We start from the raw sequence: 23,472 nt of genomic DNA, 5'->3' as shown, positions 1-23,472 counted from the left end.
ATAGTAAGACAATGAACTTTGCGAGAGGTGGTGAGGGGTGCGGAAAGGGACAGGGCCTAGGGGGGTGTCGAACTGAGACGTTGCACCGCCATATTTGTTATTGTACTCCATAGAAAATAGGAATTTATTTGAATCGTTTGATTTTTGAATAGGAAGTGATTCAGTTCCCTAATTTTGTGATGCATTTTAGTTCAATCAATTCTTACCACAGAGAGTATAATCAGTGTCATAAAAACCTATGCGTATAAAAAGTATGCATATTTAGTGTTAGTGATTACCTCTACTGAATTCGCTGCAGTGATCCAGCGAAATTATTTTAACAAATTTCAATTATTTTCGATAAAGTGGCGGGGACATCAAATAATAATGGGAAAGCGGGACGATCAGCTGTCCCAGTGGATGTGGGATCGCCCTTACTTGATTGGGAGGAGGGAGATCATTTCAGTTTTGAAGATTCCGAACGATTCGAAGAAGATTCTATGTGTAGCTGGAGTTCGGAACCCGAAAGCCTATGTAATAATTGGCGAGGCTGGAGAAGACCAAATTTTCCCAATTCTTTCGGACCTCGGCCAACGAAAAAACCAACTCAAGGTACTTTGTGACAGCTGATCCTTTGTTTCCGTTTTGGCTTTTCGTTTTCGTGACATAATTTATTTTTGATTGTGATATTACCTATAGTTATTTGTTAAAGATGCATTCGTAAAACTGCAAAGATTACCTATTTATTATTAGGTGAACCTTTGTGTCAGTTATGTGTGTTTTGTATGCATCTATTGACATAAAGAACAGGTGGTCTAAAGTCATTTACCTTTGACTGGACTGAGCAGTTAATAATACCTTAGCTTTGAAAACTTGCTCTTATTGTGAGTACATGAAATTTCTTTGTTCTTTAAGTTAACTTTTAAAATGGTTTCATCTAATTATGTCAGAAACTTTCTTAACTTTCACTGATTCTCTGTTTACCTTAGAATTACAATAAAGCTCTTTATATAATGGAGTGAAAGTTGTTGGCCAGTAATTACATTTTGTATCTACCTAATTGATAATTTTACATGTTTATAATTAATTAAGAGTTATAAAATGTTTATTGCTATTTATATGATTTGAGCAATTTTTTAATAAAACATGAATTTTTAATAACTATATTTTACTATTAAGACTGTTTAGTTTATTTCTAAATATTAAAAAAAATACTGCTAGACAGTATATTTTGCTATCTACAGATTTCAGATTTTTTGAAAAAGTTCAGTTAACAATAAATTAAGTTTTGGTTTCTCTGAAGAAATGATTTTAATATATGAATTCTAGTAACCCTAGACTTTTTCATTAAAAAAAATTCTTTAATGCACATTTCTCAACAGACAAACCAGTATCATCCCTAAGTGAGCTGGCTGCCAAGTGTGTTGCCAGTCACATTCCATTTGAGTTAGTTGAACATGTGTATCCACCAGTACCAGAACAATTACAACTACAAATTGCTTTTTGGAGTTTCCCAGAGAGTGAAGATGATATACGTCTTTATTCATGCCTTGCAAATGGATCAGCTGAAGAATTTCAGAGAGGAGAACACCTGTTTAGAGACAAAGCGGTTAAGGATGTTTTACAAATTGGTATGGTTTGAATGAATTTGTGTATTTAAAATATTCCTACAACTACTACAACTATATATTTTTTCATTATGTATATTTTAATACATAGAAGACTGAATTTAGTGATTGTTAACAATGTTTTTTACAGGTTTTCACTTGTCTGCAACAGTTTTACTTACAATGGCAAGGACTCAGTTTAATGTAGCTGTGACATTTGACAGGCAAAAAATATCATCATGTAACTGTACTTGTTCCTCGTCAGCTCATTGGTGTTCCCATATTGTTGCTGTGTGTCTCTTTAGAATACATTTAGTAAGTTTCTGTGAATTTATATTTCGTTCTCAAAATCAATTAGTATATAAAGAAGTTGCATTTTTGGAGATTCTTGACCCCCCCAATCTTATGTACCAAACAGTAAAACGTTTCGTTACCACCCAGGTACTTATTACTCCTTAAAGTTTCCATTTATTTGGTGTAAAGTACTTATCGGAAAGTCGAAAATGATATTAACAATAACCCATAATTCAAATCCTCGCCCCGCATCGTAACGTTTTATCCCCCCCCCCCTCAAATTTGTAACGAAATACTTGCGCTTACGCTTCGTAAACCAGATGTATACGACCTAAAAGATTAACCAAACTAGCTTATAATTTATTTATATAAATAAGATTCAAACCTGAGAGAAAAGATTGCATTTGCATTGGTAAATATTTAGTGTGGGATTATATAACTTCCATACCTGTTAAAATTTTGTTTTATAATTTTTTTTTCATTGTAATTTTAATTACAGAAAAGCAATTGAAACATGTTATAAATTCACGTTTTACATCTGTTGAACAATTTTTATTTTAGCCAACTCAAGTATGCCTTAGAGCACCAGTATCAGAGTCTCTACAGAGATTGCAGCGAGACCAATTACAGAAATTTGCACAATACCTCATATCAGAGTTACCACGACAAATTCTTCCAACTGCTCAGAAAATATTGGACGAGTTATTATCAGCTCAACCGAACCAAATTAACACAACTTGTGGAGCTCCTGACCCAACCGCAGGTGCATCGGCCTATGAATATACATCATGGTTCCTGGATGAGAAAACATTACACAACAATATTAATAAAATATTGGTCAAATTTTGTGTACCAACTCCAATTGTATTTAGGTAAAAGGATTGTTGTTTATTTACTGTCTCCGTATCTTGTTCGAATTAATTATAAATCAATTTTAGCTCTTTCTAAATTGATGCTTAATCAAAGTATTTAATTTAGAAGGAATAGTGTTAATTTTTCGCTGTAATGTATCATTTAAATATTGTTTGATGATTTGCATTTTAAAAGATTACCGAGAGTTTTTTACGCCTGCTTTTTCTCTCGGCCTACACCCTCTGTCTTTGCCGATGAGTAGGGATGCCTACAGGTTCGATTTGATTGACGTGGAATAAGTGATACCTAGATGATCTTATGTTCCAAAATAAACGTATTTTATTTTATTTTTATTAAATTTTATTATAAATTGGTTGTTAAGTATTCTCTCTTTGAATTACAATATATGTAGTAATAGAGCTAACTGCAACTATAAATCAGCTCTATGACCAAATAATCCACATTTCGCAACATCTATTAAATATCGTTTTTCAATATTTTATTTTTCAATCATACGTTCATGATTACTATAATCGCTTTTTGTTTTTAAATGCAATTTACACAAAAAAAATTAATTACATTTCCACAAATTGTATACAGTGACGTAAATTATCTAAGTACAAGCGCTCCGCCGGCCGCCGCAGAGTGGTCGTCCTTGTTGCGGCCTTTGCGCGGACGAGAGCCTGAAGGCATGTGGAATTTGCTCTCCATTGTACGGGAGATGTTCAAGCGTAGCGACCGAAATGCTATACCTCTACTCGAGATTATCACTGAAGAGGTCATGGCTTGTGAACAGGTTTGTAGAAAATTATTGTTTATTTTGACCTCAAATTAAAACAAATATACCCTAACATATAAATTATAATCCCAATAATCGTTATATGTAAAAAAATATTACTGTGTTAAAACTCAAGAACGGCTGTACAGATTTGAGTCAATAAGAAGAAGGAATAGCATAGAACTATCTCCCCACCAAAAGATGTGGAACGTGGCATTATATGTAGTATAACTAAGTGCATCAAACAGAAATTTTATATTAGTCTAGCCGTTCATTTGGTAAAAATTTTTTAACAAAACGTAACAGACAGCTAAACGGTCGATCTATGGTTAAATATGATTGCAAATTTGACAATTAGAATTTTTGAAGTTGATGCGTTTCGAGTTGTCGAGTTTCGAGCGTTTAGAGCTTATCGTGCAGATATTATCATCAACAGACGTTCGAATCTTTTCCGACAAAGCCGTGCAATAAATGGGTGGACCGATTTTGTTGAGTACCTAATTAAGTTTTGGAGAATAGTTCAGATCATTTACAATTCGAAGTTTTTGTTTGTCCGCTATTATAACATCAATTATTTTTATATTTCACTGTGAACAATAAATTTCATTTAATATATATAGGTATATGCGTCTTTTAAACCCAAAGAAACAGTCGCGGAAAGATACATAAAGAAGAACTTTAAAGTTACATTAAATACAGGGTGACACTGCAAAAAAAAAATGCCGTTTTGCAGGAGTTTTTATATGTGTTAAGTTTTGTTTGGTGAGAATTTATTTACTTACATTACAAATAAACGAAATAGCTTTTCGAATCGTTTTAGATTTTGTATTGAAACACATACGAGATTTTATTAAGAGGTTTAATACTCATTTTCATATGAAAGAAAAAACGACGTACACAGCTGGAGCCGTAATCATATCTACAATGTAACATGTTATTCCATTCGCTAGATAATAGTCTGGTGGTACAGCACTAAAGCGGCCTTAGTGGCGTGGGGTGGGGGTACAGGGGGGAAGCATGGCGGCGGCGGCGGCAACTCCACCGCTCAGCACGCCTGTTCATCTCTATGTGACGAGGTAAAGAAAGTTATTGTTAACTTATAAGTGTTCTTTGAAATTCAAATTTGACCAGTATTTGCCTAATGACGTCAGGGTGCGATTCTCATCCCCGAGAGTTCGATAACTTTTCTATGTGTATATTTCACACGCCTGTACGGAATACATTGTGTGGCCTTAGACCCAAACGTCCACAGCGTGTGTTGCACAGAAAGCTGATTACCTGCTGATCAAATGATTTGAAAGTGAAACCTGAAGTTCTTAAAGGTGGCACCTCTGTTTGTTGGATTTAAATTGAATTTTCCTCCTTTCCGGCAATGGTGTTTACTGGCATGGAAAAGCCACAAAAATCTGATTTTTTTTATACAGGATCGAAAGTTCACACAGAGTTTAAATGTATTTTATTAGGTGGTGGTGTTATGGCGTCTCGCGGCTTTGAACCCTGGACTCGCACCACACGAAAGAGATACGCTTCATGAGCAGTTCACTCAATGGCACGTGAAGGTTTTGGACAAGGTATGGTAGATCTTATATGGTCGAAATGTTTAATAAATTGTTTATCAGGCCTGTTTTTTTCGATGAAATTAGTTAAACCATATAAATTATAATAGATAAATATACCGTCAAATGAAAGCGTGCACTAGCCTCCACACGAGAATCCCCTGTGCAAGGCTTTTCTTCTTGATATACTCATGATTACAGATACTTTAAGTAATGACTTTTACGTAAATTTAGTATAGTTTACCTGTTGCCCAAGAAGAATACTTTCGGTTTCAGCATGGGACAGGTATAGAAATTAATATTGTTAGGGGGGTTTTCCCTTGGAGATTCGACCTCCAATTGCTTAAAAAAAGAGTGTACCTCACTCAGAACTCAAGAGGAGCTCGCTACGTTAACCTATTAAAAAAATAACTGATCATTCTGGAATGAGGTAAACTAAAATGTTATAATATTTTTTTTCCAAATGTACAGGTGGCAAAGAATCGAAACAATCACATAAATACTTCGCATCCGCGCCATGTGCGTACGCATTCTCACCCGCCATACATCAATGGTATAAGCGAGACTGAAGTATTTCCCGGCTTCAACCCGGCTATGGAAGCCTGTTTCCTCGAATGGGACGATTACCCAATAGCTGGTGTTACATACACAAAGGACCTTAATCCGCTCTACCATAGCCCTTTTACTATATTCAGGCATTCGGATAAGCAAGCAGACAGTGTACATCAGGTAATGTATCGAAATTTAATATTAAGTTTTTGACATTTAACCTACATAGATACACATATAACATTTACACATAGACACAACAGAAAACACAAAATAACAATAATCATTGAAAATAGAATGAGAATTAGCATTTTTTTTAAAGAACAAGTTACGTTTTCATATGCTGTGGTTGCAATTCGCTTTATTCGCTCTCATCCGTGAGGTCGTAGGTTCGATCCCAGGCCTCCTCGCTGCGCTGTATTTACAATATTTTTGGTTACTAGAGATTAATAATGATTTTATACACAATTTTTGTTTATTTTATTTTTTATTTATTACACTTCGTTACATAATATAAAAATTTAACATAGTTAAATGTAAAGGAAAGCAACTGGCGGCTTTATCGGTTTCGAGCGATCTCTTCCAGGCAACCACTATTGTGCCCACTATGCAGTAATTTAACAATGGATCTGTGCCTATTATACAGTATATATCGTACATTATAATTTAATCTATTTCAGAGTTCCTTTTAGTTCGATAACCTTTTGATTCATAATAAGGGCTTTCCAGAAAAAGATTCTTATAAAAAATCAACATTTTGAAGTGTTTCGTTTGTATGTATAGTTTATGTTAGCTGTATTACGAAATGATTACTGAGGTTGTACGTGTCTATAGGTAAATTCATCAAAGGCAGTACTTAACAACGAGATGTCTCTCAGCTATAGACTGACGAATCCTGATCCATCAATGCAAGGACATCGCACTCTGGTTCACAGAAACAGTAGAATAACTGTTGATTTGGCGATTGCTGGTCCTTCGAACCAGGTTAGTTTTTCACTTTTCATGTTTTTTCCTTTTACACATATATACTACAATATTTCAATTACTAGTATATATGTGGTTGAAGTTTGCCATATTAACTTAAGCCATAGGTAACTTCACAGGCGGAAGCTTTTTAAATGTCTTCCAGGAAATGATTCTTTCGGGCATCTTGCACCGTTACATTGTATTTTATAAGTACACATATAGAAAACACATAAGGTTGTGTTAGTAGTGCTTGTTCAGAAAGAGAACCGGCATGGCAGATATGCGAATTAAAATAATTTTTGTTACTAATTTTTTTAACGAATTTATTTGAGTACTTAAAACGCAAAGTATACACTTTTAACTTTACTTCAGTATCAAAATTATAAGTGAAAAACTATCGACGTAACGGTATTGTCAACAGGACACAAGTCGACTTAGGGTCAAGAAAAGAGCGTACTAATTTTTAGAAGGTCGGCAACACACTTGCGAACCCTCTGAAAATCTAAGTGCCTATGAACGGTTATATCACTTAACATCAATTGAGTCTCCTGCCCGTTTACCTCCATCTATATAAAAAAAATAATATGATAATTTAGCATTTCTACGACCTTAAATGACCTATCTCCGAATGAACTCTTTAGAGTGAGATTCATAAACAAGGCGAACAATTCGCGAAAAATTCAATTTATTTTTGACGTCCGACGTAGCGCCGTCTCGTTTCTGAATATTAACTGTCAACACACTTTAGTAACGTGATCATATTTGACTACTTTTCAAATAGCAGGTCAATTCAATTTTATTTTTTTACCGACGCTTAGACTAATGGTAGTAATAATTAATTTACAAAGAAATGTCACTTTTGAAATGTGTACTTTGTACGCACGCACTTTTTCTTAAATACATATCTCTTCACTGATAACATTACGATCTAGCCTAACTTAAAACTATTAAGTAATTTATATCTAACCTAATTTACTAATAAGGTTATATGAAAGAGTCCAAAAACACTACTTACTTACAGTATCTATTAAGGGAAAACAGTGTCCTTGTGTACTATTTCTACGTTCTGTTGTCACTTACCACTGTTTAGACTGACTGATTTTGTCAAGAACCTCGACATTCACGTGATTGTGAAGTTTGGATCGTGGGCATCAGCAGTCTTTTTAATTATTCGGTCGACGTCCTCTACATTAAGGTCCCGATAGAGGTTATTGCGAAAGTACCAGGGGGAATTCCCCTGAGCACTTTGATTAGGAAAAAGTATAATAAATATAGGTTACAACTCTTTTTCTTATTATTTTCTGTTTTTCTATTTCTTATATTCTCTTTATTTTAATAACAAATGTTCCCAGGCTTGTGGTTCTGGCCAGGAAGCAGCGCGTGATCCAGGGCCAAGTGACGGGAATCATTCGAGTGTCTCATCTGAAGGTTATTATTGTATTTCTTTAATTAAAGTAATATTAAATTAAAATAATAAGTTAGTGTATGAAAGTCAGTAAAAAAATACTTATTAAATGTTTCTAATTTTACTGCTAGTTCTCAAATCAAGGGACGAGAACTGGCAAACTCTCCGCTACTCTTTTATCACCAAGTTTTTTTTTTACAAAATTTTTGCAATGACCTGCAACCGTTACACCATTATCCACATGACATGTTTAAGTAATTAATAGTTAATTACAATAAAATAAAAAACAAAGATTTATCCTCTATCAGCAGCAGGCATGGTGAAATAGGAGCATGCACTTACATTCTCGTAGGAACAACACGCAAATTAAGACTAAGGTCCAATTACTTTCTGTACGGTGTCGGAATTGTATTGATTTTATTCGAATACTACAGGATCAAATATTTCTCTTTCACTAAGTGCCAATATATTAGGTACTTTATGAACTCAATGTTTTGTTTCAAACGCTTTTCAATCGTGGTCAAAGTTTAAAATTCTAAAGAATATTTTTTTGTATTTTTTGGTAATTTTAAGGTTTTTGTGAAAATGAAGAAGAAATGCAAGTTAGCGGTGCAGATGGCGGTGACACTGACTCTCAGGATTCATCTCCACCGATTTCGTCTGATGACGCAATTCCACCCAGGGATGACTCCGTCTCTGATGATGAATGTCATCTCTACTTCTATGATGCTACAGCTGCTAGAAGAGTGGCAGCTGACGGATCTAACGCAATAAACGGGGTAACTGAACAGTTCTAGAATTGGGTTGAAAAAATCTTATTTATCGAACATATTTTTTAATTCTTGTTTTTTAATATGTTCTACTAATGGAAAGCACGTCAGTGTCCCTTTTTTCATTGAATGATTTATAAAAAATTCACTTTCACACATACACACCCTCTATCACACCCTCTCACATACACGCGCACACACAAATACATGCGCAAAAATACAAAAAATATTATGAAGTAGGTTACTTACCTGCTTTTGATATCCATGTACTCTTTAACGTATTTTTTTGCAGTTAACTTTATTTTTGTAGCAATCTAGTTAATTGTTTTCTTAACTTTAAATTTGTTTGTCTACTCATGTGAAATGGAAGCCTGGTTATCCACATCTCAGGCTCTAAACTAGCTTAGAAACCAGTCTGCCAATACCTTCTCAAACTGTTATCGTATTGTTTGTTACAAATGTTATATGATAAAAAATAAAAAAATACTAATATTAATTATTTTATGAATACAGTTGACATTTTAAATTTTTATTATTGAAGTGAAACTTCTAATGGTCTTCCAACAAGGTTGCGTTAAACGTTTAGCGCCACCATGAATGGGGTATGAAAGCACTGTTGCGTTAAACGTTCAACGGAACTTTCCCTTGAACGAGACAAAGAAGATAATTTTCGCTTTTGTTTCACTTCTTCCGCGCGAAGGGACTCCACGCACTTTCTTCATTACTAAAACATTGTATATAATTCTAAATGTAATTTTAGGCCAACAGTGTGGGTGGAGCGAGTAGTAGCGGCGCTAGTTGGCAGTGCGGTTGGGAAGTTCAGTTCGCGCGAGCTGAAGGCCTACATGCGCACGGACATGCCAGAGAGGCCTGCGCACTTGGCGCGAGTCTTGCCAGAGAGCTATTGGCTCGACCACCAGCCTTGCTAGGTAACTATGGGGAACTATATTTTAGAAATTATTGAAGCGTTATATTGTTATAAATATCTTATCTAAAATGTATGATAGTTGAGGGAAACATAAATAACGATTTCAAAAAAAAATTCAATTTTTTTTTGTATGGGCCGTTCAGTTGATTACGTCAATAGTAATTATTTACTTTTTTCACATCACACGCACATTGTCTATGCTTGAAAACGTAATGCATTTTCGAGGATTTGCGTACTTCTGCTGATGGGGGGATAAATTGCAGTAAATCTGCTCAGCGGCGCCTAATCCCAAAAAAAAAAATCCAAGAAATCAGCGGATTAGGTTCGATATAGGCTATGAGTGCTTCATTTAAAACCGATCAGCCCACTACAAAATCCTTTCAGCTCCGGAACTTCTACTACTACTGTTACTATGTTATGTTACGATACTGTTTCATCCGTTAAAATGGCGAAGAATTCGAAAGATAGGTGCCTTAACTCCTATGTTGGTTTTTGCAGAAGGAATTTGGGAAATCTCTCTGTTACTTGATTTAAACGTTGAACACGTGAAACACGCTATTATTTGTTTTACAAACAAATGTTACGTTTATAGGTACAGGCTACGGCGGCAGTGCAGCGGACATGCGGCGTGCTCGTAGACGTCACGCACCGTCCCCGCGTCTCTGCGCGGCCAGCCATCGCACCTCGTGTCTTGCTTCGACCACGCTTGCGAAATGCGCTTTCCTTTGCACTGTGAGATTTCTTCTATAATTTATGGGAATCTATTTGAATTATTCTAGAAAGGACCGTAATATTGAGAGTGTCATATAAATTAATATTAGATGCGCATTACCTTTGCCGCAAAGGTTTTTGCTGTATTAACGCCCGGTTCCCATATTGATATACGAATCGTAGTGGTTACGAGTCGTGTTTTCGATAACACGAATAAATATTTGAGTCTTTTTATTCATTCGTAGATGTTGTCAATTAGACATGTTTGTTGTGTGTTGTTAAACGGTTCTTTTATGTGAAAGATATAAGGAAAAAAAGTTATTGAAGCAAACACATATACAGGGTGGCCAAAGTGGTGTAATAAAATAGATACAGGTGTAATTGAAATTTAATAAGAATTAGTAGAATTTTTTTTTATAAAGACGCAAAAAAAAAATTCTTGTTCTTTATTTTTTTACAAAATAATAAAATACATCACAGTATGTTAAATGAGAAAATCGCGTTGGTGGTTTGTATTAATGTAAGATATCGATCTTTATAACTCCATCTATCCCGTAGTCGCGTTTGATCCACTACTTTTTGGCCACCTGTATATCCCAAACACAATCAATTTAAACAAAAATGCAGTTCTGTCTTACTTAAAACTAATAAATTTTCTGTTTTAAAAATCTTATATATTATTTTTTAACAATGACGTGAATAGGTGCTGGCAGAATTCAGCGAACAACACGAATTAGCATTCCGTGTTGGTCTTTTCGCGTTGGAAATGGCTCGTCCTCCAGCCAGTACTAAAGCTCTGGAAGTGAAGCTGAACAATCAGGAGTCCGAGCTGGTCTCCTTGCTGAAGAAACTGCCGACTGGTGCAGAGCAACTAGATCTGGCTAGGGAGAAGGCGGAGCAACTGAGAGATGGATTGCTAAGGTAATATTGAATATTTTTGTATTATATGTAATTCTATAAGAACGAAATTTTCCGGTTCGGTTTTTGAGAGAAAAGAAAATATTTTGAATAAGAAGCTCAATATACGTTTGTTCTAAAAAAAATATTTGAATTTTTTCAAAGGATTAATACGGTAAAAATTATAAGTACAGTAATACCTACAAAACAGGGTTAATTGATTTTTCATTGTAGGAGTATTTTGGCTTAACACGTTTGATTTTATGATTTTGCTGGGCTAAATTAAATTAGTATGAAAATCTACATAACTTCATATCTAATAGTAAATTAAAATTCAAGTTGACGATTCTACGATATAATAATTTTTAGAAAGCTTTCCAACAAAAATACGAGTATTTTTTGTCATCACTTTTGCAACATTCCAATACTTTGTGTAATTGTTAATACATACATAGTTTAATAGCAAGGCACGTTAAAACTTTTTACTATTTATATAATCTGACAAAAAAAAACATTTTTTAAATTAATTTAAATTCAAATTAATTTAAAATCAAAATAACTTAAATTAAAAAAAAATCGTGAAGCATTTATCATATTTATTTATTTTCATTTCAGAAGCAGAGGTCCAGCGTTGTTGCCGATATCATTGGCCAGTTTCTTGTTTGAAGTTCTTGTGCTGTCCGCGTCTGAGAACAAACATCCAGTGAGTCACATAACTACAAACTATAAATTAACTTTAATAATAAGATAATTTATTTCCTTTTCTTTCGTTCTACTGCCCCCTGCCATTGTGCCCTGGGTCATGTTGCCATCTCTTTTTTTTTACTTAAAATATCATGCTTTATCGTGTTACGCGTACGCGTACGCTACATCTTTAATATTATTATTTACATTCATTCGTTAGATTTTTCATTTCTGTTTGCCTCCTTTAGTTAATTAAGATAATTTATTAGTAATGACATTTTTACGCTACAGAACGATTTGAAAATAATTTCACTAATATCTTTTTTGCTTTATCAGCAAAAAATGTTTTCCTACTGGATATTAAATACATTTAAGAAGGCTAAAATAATATAGCCCTTAAAATCGTGCTACGATCTAATAAGCTCTTGAACCACAGGCGAGAGGTACTATTACATAACAAAAATTATGGCCTAATTTGGGTCTGTATCGCAAAGAGTTTGTTACTCTGTTTAAGAAATTAAAGTTTATACACTCATTTGTTTAATGCTTCTCATTTTCTCCCACGTTAAATCTTTTGAATTTAAGTCTCTTTTTTGTTTCTTCTACCTACAAATCCCAGTGACGCTAAAAAAGTTTTCACTTCAATAATTTCAGATTCCATTGCTTACGTCATCAGTCAATAATACTTTGACAAGACACGCTTTTAATTCTTTAATACATTCGAAAATTCCTTTCCAATCCATGTTCAGACGGAATATGCTTTCCGCAGGGCTATGATGACGTATACCTATTAAATATTCCAGGCAAGACTGCTGACAGACGAAGTACTAGGCTTCGAAGCGGCAGTGGCAGCCCTAGGTCTCAAAGCCAACGTGTCGGAGGCAGATCATCCCTTACTATGCGAAGGCACGAGACGACAACGCGGTGACCTAGCATTGACCCTGTTGTCTTTCTACAAGGACGATCCCGTTAAACTCGCCCGTATTATGAATAAGGTAATATAGTTGAAATTAACAAAACAAAAACTGATCTGTCATTATTAGTTCGACATTAATCTTAATATAGTGAAACGGCTAGGCTGTTAATTGAACGGCTAATTAAGCCAGTTGGCTGCAACGTATATATATAAATATATAAAAAATTATATGCATTTTACGAATGCATGGTGCGTAGTAAATGGGAATTATATTTGTTCGCACCGCCATGTTGATTCCTTCACTGCACAGACTAGTAGAATTTGTATTTTTATGTCGAGTTTAAATTGCTCTTCGGACGTATTGTGACTAAAGTGTTATTGTATATGATAAATTGCAAATATGTAATTGCCAACAACTACAAGTATATCGAGTACTTTTAATTGTTCCATATAAGGTTTGCTTACAAGAAATCGCTTGCTATACCGTTGCCTAATAACTTATGTTACCTACTTTTATATATTTAAGTATAAGGTAACGAAGTGTGAATAAATCAATTGCTTTACTATTTCGACCCAATGTTCTCTATAATAATAAATCTTACAGTTACTTGACCGCGATATCCACCAGCTGACAAAGGGTCCAATGGTCAGCATGTATTACTCCACGAACCCTCGCTTCAATACTCGCAGCGAGCATCATCATCATCATCCTCCAACTAATATGCCTGTGGCCGTAAGATACTTCTTATTCTAGAACTACTTTTTATACTTCACGTATATGAAGGATCTAATAAAGTATTTTCCCACTGAATTATTTCCGAACCAATTCGACTTAGGGTCCTTCAAGAAAAGAGCGTACAAATTCTTAAAAGGCCGGCAACGCACTCGTGGGCATTGAGAGTGTCAATGGGCGGTATCACTTAACATCAGATGAGCCTCCTGCCCGTTTGCCCCTTGTTCTATAAAGAAAAAATGAATTTGTTATTTTTAATTATATCAAAAACACACCAAAACACTTTGCTAGATGGCAGTCCCTACCATGACTTAACACGAAAACAAATGTTGCACGTTCTTTATGTGGTTATTATCATTCTTTAACTACACATATGTGTATTATATTTCAATAAAAATCAGTCTCAACGAAAGCCAGTATTAGACAGGGTTTTTTTATGGAGTTTTAAATAAATCAATGATTATTATTTATATGATTTTTCACGTTGTAAACTTGTAACGTTTTTAAAAGTCATGTTTAAAATATAAAGTTTTATTTTTTAAACAATCTTTCTGTACATATCTGTTAAATAGGTTTTTATTACAGTCAACATGCTTCTACATTTCTTATAGTGTTACAAATTTTATTTAATGTTCTTAGTATTAATGTGTGTGCCTTGTTTTTTAACCGACTGTAAAAAGCGTATGCAGATCCGAGCGAGGTTTTTTATACAATTATTAAGTGTGAATAATTAAGAATTGTTCGTTCGTCTATTTTCAACTCTGTAAGGATATCTAATTAAAGGTAAGGTTACACCAAAGTTTATATTGTTCAGGGTCCATCGTGTAACCTCTCTGGTGAGATGGAGCGTCTCTCAGTGGGAGAAGGGAATGGCTCGCCCCCCGCTGCCCCCCATTCACATCAGCAGCATACTACACATACCTTGCCTAGGCTTAAGGATACCAGGTATCGAACTTCGAAAATACGAGTATGAGTATGAGAGTATGAGGTTCTCTAACGATTTCGCCTAATTAATATTTTGTGTGAAATTAATTGGCTTTGTATTAATAGCATATACCATCGTTTCTATGTATTTTTTTTCTCACGAAAAGTTTTAAACTCAAATTTCAATAAGGTTTCAAAAATTAAGTTTCAAAACATAAATTTCAATAAGCTTTCAAAAATTAAATTTCAGTTAGGTTTCAAATTTTAAATTTGAATTAGATTTCATACATGACATAGCAGTCGAAACATTAAATATTTAAAAGATTTGTGTATAAACATGAGCAACTTTTAAATTGTATCAAAATACTTTACAGATACAAAGGAAAGCGGCAATATCCCTCAGTGCCAAATCAGCCTTCGGAGGCGTCGTCTCACTTTATGTTCGAATTGGCCAAGTCAGTGTTATTCAAGGCCGGAGGATCTTCCAGTACCAGCCTCTTCACACAGACCTCGTGTGCCAGAGAACATCATGGACCTCATAGGTAAACAAACATACTAATTGTAATGTTTTTAAAGTTGCATATCACTACATATTATAAAACAAAGTCGCTTTCTCTGTCCCTATGTCCCTTTGTATGCTTAAATCTTTGAAACTACGCAACGGATTTTGATGCGGTTTTTTTAATAGATAGAGTGATTCAAGAAGGTTATATGTATAATAACATCCATTAAATAATGGAGAAGTACTGTTATTTTTGAGGTTTCTAATGTGATGTCGTAAATAATTACATTTTTTCCGCTTATATTGCAAACGCAGGCTGAACCCTACGAGTTTTATCAAAATAATGTACTAAATATTGTACACATTGAAAAGATCTACAGGAAAGTCCGTTATGGTATATATGTCTATCTCTTATTGATAACCCACATTTTTATATACAACGTTCACAGATTTTCTGTAGTATATTTAGTATCAGCATGGCACCCGTGCGAAGCCGGGTCGCTAGTATATTAATAAATGAATCTATACCATATAAAATATAAACAGTTAGGTTCATATAAAAATTATAAAAAGTTTTTTTTAACACTAAAATACGGGTAGTATTTTAGTAACACTGTTAAGTAGTTTTAACAGAACGTTAACCAACTTTAAGAATAATTATTAAGACTATTTTCATATGAATTTGTTGCGCTTCAAAACAAAACTGTTATGGTTAAATTTATACAAACTTTCGCTATTTTTTTTACTAAGCAATCCTTCCACTCTATCTCTTTGATTTCATCTTCCCGGTTCAAAATCAATTGATACAGCTATTCCCAAAATCAAAGTCAAACTGAAAAACAGCAGTGGGTAACCACAGACAATTAAGAAAAAAAATCTACAAGAAAATTTTCAGTCTTATACTGACTTTAATATGACGTTGAATAAAAAAAAAGGAATTTTAAATTTTTGGAACTGACGTTAACTTAGGACATCCTGTATAATTTATGTACGAAATATTATTGTACACATAAGAACGTCAAGAAAACCTAAACAGCTAAATTCATATTCACTTCAAGTTCGCAAATCAAGATTGTCGAACAAACGTAAAGGATGTTATACCTTTTGTATGAGAACATCCTTTCACTAGTACTTGTATTTGTAGTATTAGTATAATAATTATATATTAGCATAATAATAGCATAAAAATTTGTTCTTCCAGAGGTTTACATATGGCGGCTTTTCAACTGGGTCTATACGCGCTCGGCCTACATAACTGTGTTAGCGCTAATTGGCTCAGTCGTACGTATTCTTCACATGTCAGCTGGATAACAGGTGAGATCATTTAAAGATATATCTAGGTTTAGCATACCTTCATCTCCAGAAATTATAACAAAAAAAAAAAATATTTGAGGGTAATGCATAATTTTATATAAGCAGTCGCCACATTATCTGTTTTTTTTTTTTTTAGTTCAACTATGCCAATTTTGATTTTATTATTAATTATATGACTCGGTGAATTTCGTATCACCTACTATTTGTCAGAACTGAAAACAAAATTTTTAAAACTGACCAAAGAGATCGGACATACCAATGTACACCTAAACCTAAACCAAGTGATATTTTTTTTATTTCTGAACAGTTTTTCTCGGAAAATTCAACTGTTGTTTTTAGTATTTTCTTTTACTTTAGAAGCATTGTATGTATGTGTACTCTGTTTCCGCACTTTGACGCTCAATAGGTCCGTTGTGTTAATTGTATAATTAATTTGATATATTTGTTTTAAATATTGTTTGATGATTTGCTTTTTTAAAAGATTACCGAGAGTTTTTTTACGCCTGCTTTTTCTCTCGGCCTACACCCTCTGTCTTCTTTGCCGATGAGTAGGGATGCCTACAAGTTCGAATTGATTGACGTGGAATAAGTGATACCTAGATGATCTTATGTTCCAAAATAAACGTATTTTATTTTATTTTTTGTGCGTGACTTTAGAAGCATTACATAAAAAAATATTCTTTTGAACTCGACTTGAAAGCCAAATTGCATGTATGTTCGATGAACTAAGATTTAGTATTTTTTATGTTCTGTGAACATTTGGACGATGTCATGTCAAAGTATTAGCGATGTGAACAGATGCTTTTAATAACACAAATAATTATTATTAATTAATAATAATCTTTGTTACTTTTTTATTTAAAGGTTTATTGTACGGAACGCATATGACAGAATATGTTACAATTATTGTCGTTTGACGTGCTTTATGATTATTATCATGGATTATATTTTTCCATTGATAATAAAAAGCATATATAGACTTCCTTTTTATGTTTAAGTATTTTTTAAGGTCAAGCCATGGACATTGGTGCACCTGCAATTCTATTCTTGATCGATGCCTGGGAAGGACATTTGACACCGCCTGAAGCAGCTGGAATAGCTGATAAGGTAATTTAAATCCTTCGTTGCTTTGTGGAGTGAATCGGCTGGTTGATAAACAATTCTACAATAGTATAAAAACAAATAAAAAAAAATTTAAAAAAAATTTCGAAATTCTAGATATTCTTTACTTTTATTTAATTCTCCTAACTCATACTTACGCTATCGGGAGACGGGACGGCATGGATTATCTTAGATGTCTTAAAGATTGTTCCAATATTTATTTTATAAGACTTAGGGTCTAGATTCTGTTATTTTTCAATAATTCACCTTACGTGTTAAAAGTTGGGTTTCACATTAATAACGCTATTCTTAATGGGCGGATAGATATCCCCTACTTGCTGTTGTAAATTTCTCTTAAAATCCCTCCTCCTTATGGGACAAGATAAACAAAATTGTTCCATGTGCCTCGTACGAACTCGAATTCTCCAATGTTTCGGGTTTTATCGAACTAAGACACCAATTATCAGGATATTGATGTCTTCCACCTCACAAAAAAATTGTGAGGAAGTACTTGAAGAGGCGGAAAGACTCGGATTTTGTTTTCGTAGTTATTTGAAATATGAAGTTATATATGTTGTTTCGAATGTTAAATTTCAGTTTTTTAAATGTATCTTTGTAATAAATGTACCGACTTGTTTTCTGTTTACCTATGCTTTAAGATTTCTAGTTATTAAATAAATATATAAATAAAATATCTTCATTGTGCAAGGCCTCATCGGGTCGCGACGTACAAACTGTACGGGCGGCGGCTGAACTAGCATTATCGGTACTACCGCACGCACACGCCCTCAACTACAACGAGATACAACGCGCAGTACTGCAATGCAAGGAACAGAGCGACGCCATGTTGGAACGGGCCTGTCTCATCGTCGAAGCCGCTGCTAAAGGTTGCTTATTATGCTATTTACAACTTATAACTCTTAACGACATTTACATACCCTCTGGTGTACGCGTACATCTACGTATATATACGTGTATCGATTTGACTGTGTACGTGTGTTTAGTTTTGTATGTAATAGGAGGCAAACGGGCAGGAGGTTCATCTGATGTTGTGATACCGCCGTGGACACGCCGCCCATAGACACTTACATTGCAAGAAGGCTCGCAAGTTCGTTGCCGGGCTTTTAAGTATTATTTGTAGTTGAAATTTTATATATTATGTACTTTTGTGTAACACTTACAATACTTTAAATCGAGATACTTTATTTAAAACAGTGAGAGGTATTATGTTATTATAAGGGTGAGCAAAGTAATAATTAGTAAAAATCAAAAATATATTGGTAAAAATTGTTTTTATTGTTTTGAGAGCTTAAAAATCTAATATTAAGTATCGAAGCCCACAAGTAATCTTAAATTCATGTGTAATGAGCGATGAAGGCGCCTGCGCAGGTGGCGGGGTTTACCCCGAGGTGCTGTACACAGTGGCCCGTTACTGGCACGAGCTGTACCTGCGCCAAGCCAACGAGGAAGAGCCCGAGGAGGCCTACAGGGCTCCACCCCCTCTCGCCGTGCCTCTGCCCTACCCGCTGCCATATCCCTTCACCTACCACCCTTATCCGCCGCACATCTACCGTCTGCAGGTGAGCGAATATTTTATTACACAATATTATAATATACGATGGAGTCAAATAATAATCTATGGCTTTTAATAATAATAAGTGTTTCCGGAATAGGTGTCTGACTTTAAATTCGATTCCAAATTAAACGCACAGTGAGAAAATATAAAAAAAATATCCTACACTTCGTAATATATAAGAACCATAATAAATTGATTTTGTTGAATCAGTTCTAATGAACAATACAATTCGTTGATCACGTTCTAATTTCTATTTATAGAGTTACAATTTTCTAACATAACTTATAATATATTTATATTTCTATTTATGAGTCGCCAACATGTTCACGATCAGAAAGTTTAAAAAAGTACCTTATTGTTACTTTTTTAAAATTCTTTATTTAAAATTAAAAAGTGCCACAGAATACAACCTCCTTGAATATTTTTTTTAAACTCTCATCTAGATAGTTGAGAATTTAAATTCAACTACATACACCTTGTATAGTTCGAGTGCCCTCAGTACGGTGGAGCAGGTCCGGCTCATCCGGGCGCCCAGTTCGCGATTCCGCAGTACTTCGTGCGCGGGATTGTGCCGCCTCACGCGCCGCACCCACCACACCCACCACACCCACCACACCCGCAGCAGCATCCGCAGATGGCTCAAGTGGCGCAGGTGGCACAGCACGTCCCAATGCCGCCCCACGCGCAACCACACCAGCCTATACCGGTCAATGTGTCTGTAAGTTAAAGAACGTTTTAGTGTTTTAATTCTAAATAGCTATTATTTTTAGATTTTTGTTTGTTTTTTGTTTTGAGACTTTATTGTATTAACTAAATTTCGCTGGTCGTGTCCACATGTTCTAGGGACGGCACCGCTTTTTTTATATTTTCGTATGTAAGTTGATGTTGACATGTGTTTGTCCTAATTTTGTGGTCCAATAAAAATAAAAAAAAACGTAGATGTAGGGGATGTGCGTCTAATATCGAGACCACACATTGGTAGCTTTTTTTTCCTATATGCTCTTACTCAACCCTATTATTACCAGTGTCTTATAAGATGCTTCAAAAATATAAAAATTATAAAAAATCACTATATATAATATACTAGATACTGTTTTGTTTTTATCGAAATATAAAAAAATTTTCAAGTTAATTTCCACTATTTGCGCAATTAACATGACATTTACATCATCTTGCTTAACCATAGAATGTGATGAATCTTGAAAAACAAACTTTCTTTAGCACCCCGCCCCGATACCGCCGCCTTTGCCTGTCGCCCATCAACCAGTGGGTGCCGTGGGAGTTGTGCCAGTCAGTTCTGCACACGTGAATAACGGTCCGCCCATGGGCAGTGTCCCACAAGTACCTGGCGCTGGTCCACCCGCCTTACCGCAAGCGCAGTTGAGGAGATTACTAGCTGCTTATAGAGTTGGAATGCTTGCACTGGAAACTCAGGCCAGGAGGGTTCACGATGATAGGCCGCAGAATAAGTTCGGAAGGTAAGAAAATAGAGAATATTGGTATCGAAGTCATGACAACGACTCTGAAATCTGAGCAAAATATCTAAAATCGACTTCCTAATGACGTTTTACAACTTAGTTTAGAAAATTAGGTGTAAATTAATTGAATTGAATACAAATAAATGTTACACTAAATGAGTAAAACCAAATACGTACTTATAAATAAAAAAAATATAACCGTCTCTAGTTGGTTAAACACATATTGTATAATAAATAAAAAAAACTAATTTGTTTTAACTCTTTAGGAATCCCCCATACGGCGATCATGTGAAATGGCTGCTGCGTATATCGAAACGTCTAGGTGCGCAATACTTACACCAGTTCTGCGTTTGCGCAGTTAACTCTGTGGTTTCACCGTTCGTGCTATACGAGTTATGCGTTGAGTCAGCCCATTGGCTGGCTAGGGGAGGTCCTCATCACCTCGTTATGCAGCATCTACGCGGTACACTAGCGCCACTCGTACACAAGTGTCAGCAGATGTAAGTATTCTTTATCATCTTAATATATATATTTCTTGTGTGCGTGTGTATGTGACTGAACTCCTCCTAAACGACTGGACCGATTTAGACGAAATTTTTTGTGTATGTTCAAGGGGATCTGGGAATGGTTTAGATTCACAATTTTGTCCGCTGGACAATGTTTTTTTAATTAATTTTCAATTTATTAGTTGTTGTTGATTTTGGAATGTTTTACATTGGATCCGACAGACGGCGCTACCATCGCAGTGTCAAATTTTAAATAATATTCGAATTTTAATTTTAGTCTGTCCCGAAATTTAAAAAAAGTTTTGTTATCATTGTGTTATATCGTGTGTGACCATGTGCTGGATCGTTAGATATTGTCATAACATTTGAATAATAATTTTCATCAAAATGGCTTATTAAAAATTGAAATTTTGAAATTAAAGACGTGTAGACAGGACAACGTCTGTCAGATCCGCTATCAATATATATAAAAGAAAGTCGTATTAGTTACACCACTTATAACTCAAGAACGGCAGAACAGATTTGGGTGAAAATTGGTATGGAGGTAGCTTAGAGCCAGGAGACGGACATAAGATACTTTTTATCCCGTTCGACAGCGTTCCCGTGTGACTTGACATGAAACGTCAGTCACTATAAAACGTGGTATAACAAAAAAGAATCAGACTTGGAATAACAAAACTCAAATGATAGCTATGTAATGACGTATAGATGACAATTTGATAAATGTAAGAAATCAATATTCAAACTATTTCTATTAAATAAATAATTAACAATAATAATGTAATGATAGTGCCATTGCCCATTCGTATAATGAAGGTAGTTTTTTTTGTACTTTTTCCAATAAAAAAAAACTGCTTATTAATTGCCATTAAGGCGGAACAAAGTTCGCCGGGTCAGCTAGTATTTAATATTTTTGATTGATTAAAGGCTCAATGAACTGCAAAATAGGCTTACAATCTAATGCCCAAATCCAAACACCCAGAATGTTCTGAGTCTAAAAACCTAGAGTATATATAAATATATCTATATAAATACAAAACCAACAGTTGTATTTGACAGACATTTATATTGAAAAATCTCAAAAAAACCACGCGCTATTAGTGCATTGCAGTCGAGCTTCAGACCACTATTTAGGCGTCCATGTAATAATATTTATTTAAAAGTTAACCAAATATTTATTTCTGTATCTTAGAAATATATAAATTTTACGTCTATATTAAAAATATTCAAGTATACTTGATTTTGTTGTTTAAGGTACATTCAGTGCATCCATCAGAAGCTATACCACTTAACAGCAGTCGAATACGAGGAGTTTGTTGGTATCGTGTTATCAGCGCGTACGGCTTTTCAGCTCACACCTGAAGGGAACACCCAGTTTAAGGAATGGCTCGCTTCACTGCGCAGGTATGCTCTATTACTACACGTTATTTAATCGATCTTTTTTGTATCAGTAATATTGGCATTTTGTAAATCTCAGAATTAAACCACAGCGGTATACGGAATGCGGTCCATAGTGATCATAATTATTCCAAATACAATGATATATGTACTACTAAAACTTGTTTCTAAATGTTTATTTTTGAAGTTTTAGATTGTTTTACACAAACATTATAATTATAAAATTTTCTTTCGAATTTGCTGGAAGCGAGTACTATAGGGTAAGCTGTTTTATACGTACACGCTTTAATGTATTCAAATTAAAATGTCATCTGATGTAGACGTTATGGCACGAACGTTGTTCAACAGTTATATTTGTCGTGTTCGGTGTGTTCTATAGTCATTCCACCTCCGTCCAGTATTGTAATAATCTGTATGAAGGACGTGGAATGATTGTGTGCATTCCCAAATGACTATATCCGTTGGGGACAGATCGAAATCGTGCAAGAAGGACTTGTGGACGCAGCTGAACGCCGCGCTTCAGACGAACGGCAAATGACGTCGGCAGGCGATAGTTTGTGTGGCGCGGGGATCGGCGCGCAAACTGTCACACCCGCGACGATGTCGGCACACCCGCCATCACACACACACACTTTGAACGTGCACGCGTACGTTGGACGCACGCACGTACGCACTCACACGAATTGTACAGTTTAATCGCTTTTCTCTCACTGTTAACTATTCTTGCTTCACGGTAAAACTAGATCAAATGTTTTTTACACCAACACAGCTGTGGTAAAATACCTTTCTCGGAGTTAATAAAGCGCCTCTAGGCTAGATAAATTCTATTTGATAAAAATATTTAACTATTAGTAGCTAACAGTGACTGGAAGTGATCTCGGAAAACTGTTGAGAAGTCGTTATGCTAAAATTTTTCTGAGCAGGTCATCTAAGTTCTCGTTTTCTCTGCTCAAATTATATTTTGTGTATAAGTTCTTTAAACGGACTACGCACAGTGTTGATCTCATCGTGTAGCTTGCGAATTCTTTAATGTGACGAATTTTGTGCG

General features: G+C 34.8%; 1 protein-coding gene across 6 annotated transcripts; it reads left to right on the top strand.

Annotated features, from left to right (window-relative positions):
- The first annotated feature begins 49 nt into the window (after positions 1-49).
- On the top strand, positions 50-23,213 carry LOC110994586 (zinc finger SWIM domain-containing protein 8 homolog). 6 transcript variants are annotated; one of them, XM_045629045.1, is made up of 29 exons: positions 50-251; positions 346-591; positions 1,362-1,610; positions 1,738-1,901; positions 2,442-2,752; positions 3,333-3,528; positions 4,461-4,586; positions 4,974-5,081; positions 5,538-5,795; positions 6,450-6,599; positions 7,934-8,009; positions 8,560-8,765; positions 9,517-9,685; positions 10,277-10,416; positions 11,099-11,316; positions 11,911-11,995; positions 12,780-12,971; positions 13,497-13,625; positions 14,440-14,570; positions 14,924-15,091; positions 16,253-16,365; positions 17,375-17,472; positions 18,176-18,353; positions 18,856-19,046; positions 19,527-19,760; positions 20,264-20,520; positions 20,787-21,020; positions 22,281-22,430; positions 22,896-23,213. In XM_045629045.1, exons 1-29 carry the CDS (start codon positions 239-241, stop codon positions 22,960-22,962), a joined length of 4,857 nt encoding a protein of 1,618 aa, XP_045485001.1. In that variant the 5' UTR covers positions 50-238; the 3' UTR covers positions 22,963-23,213. The 6 variants fall into 6 exon arrangements, with proteins under 6 accessions (XP_045485001.1, XP_045485000.1, XP_022117029.2 ...); XM_045629044.1 differs by having other exon boundaries at positions 18,844-19,046; XM_022261337.2 differs by having other exon boundaries at positions 11,908-11,995.
- Positions 23,214-23,472: the final 259 nt, after the last annotated feature.

The sequence above is a fragment of the Pieris rapae genome, chromosome 7 (genome assembly GCF_905147795.1).
Source record: "Pieris rapae chromosome 7, ilPieRapa1.1, whole genome shotgun sequence".
Lineage (NCBI taxonomy): Eukaryota > Metazoa > Arthropoda > Insecta > Lepidoptera > Pieridae > Pieris > Pieris rapae.
This window is presented reverse-complemented; position numbering and strand designations above follow the sequence as displayed.

What these genes read in the sequence shown, in the direction of transcription:
- LOC110994586 (XM_022261329.2), top strand. An exon ending in CCAACTCCAATTGTATTTAG is followed by an intron (nt 2,753 to 3,332) that starts GTAAAAGGATTG and finishes AATTGTATACAG; the next exon opens with TGACGTAAATTATCTAAGTA. An exon ending in TCGACCACCAGCCTTGCTAG is followed by an intron (nt 9,686 to 10,276) that starts GTAACTATGGGG and finishes TTACGTTTATAG; the next exon opens with GTACAGGCTACGGCGGCAGT.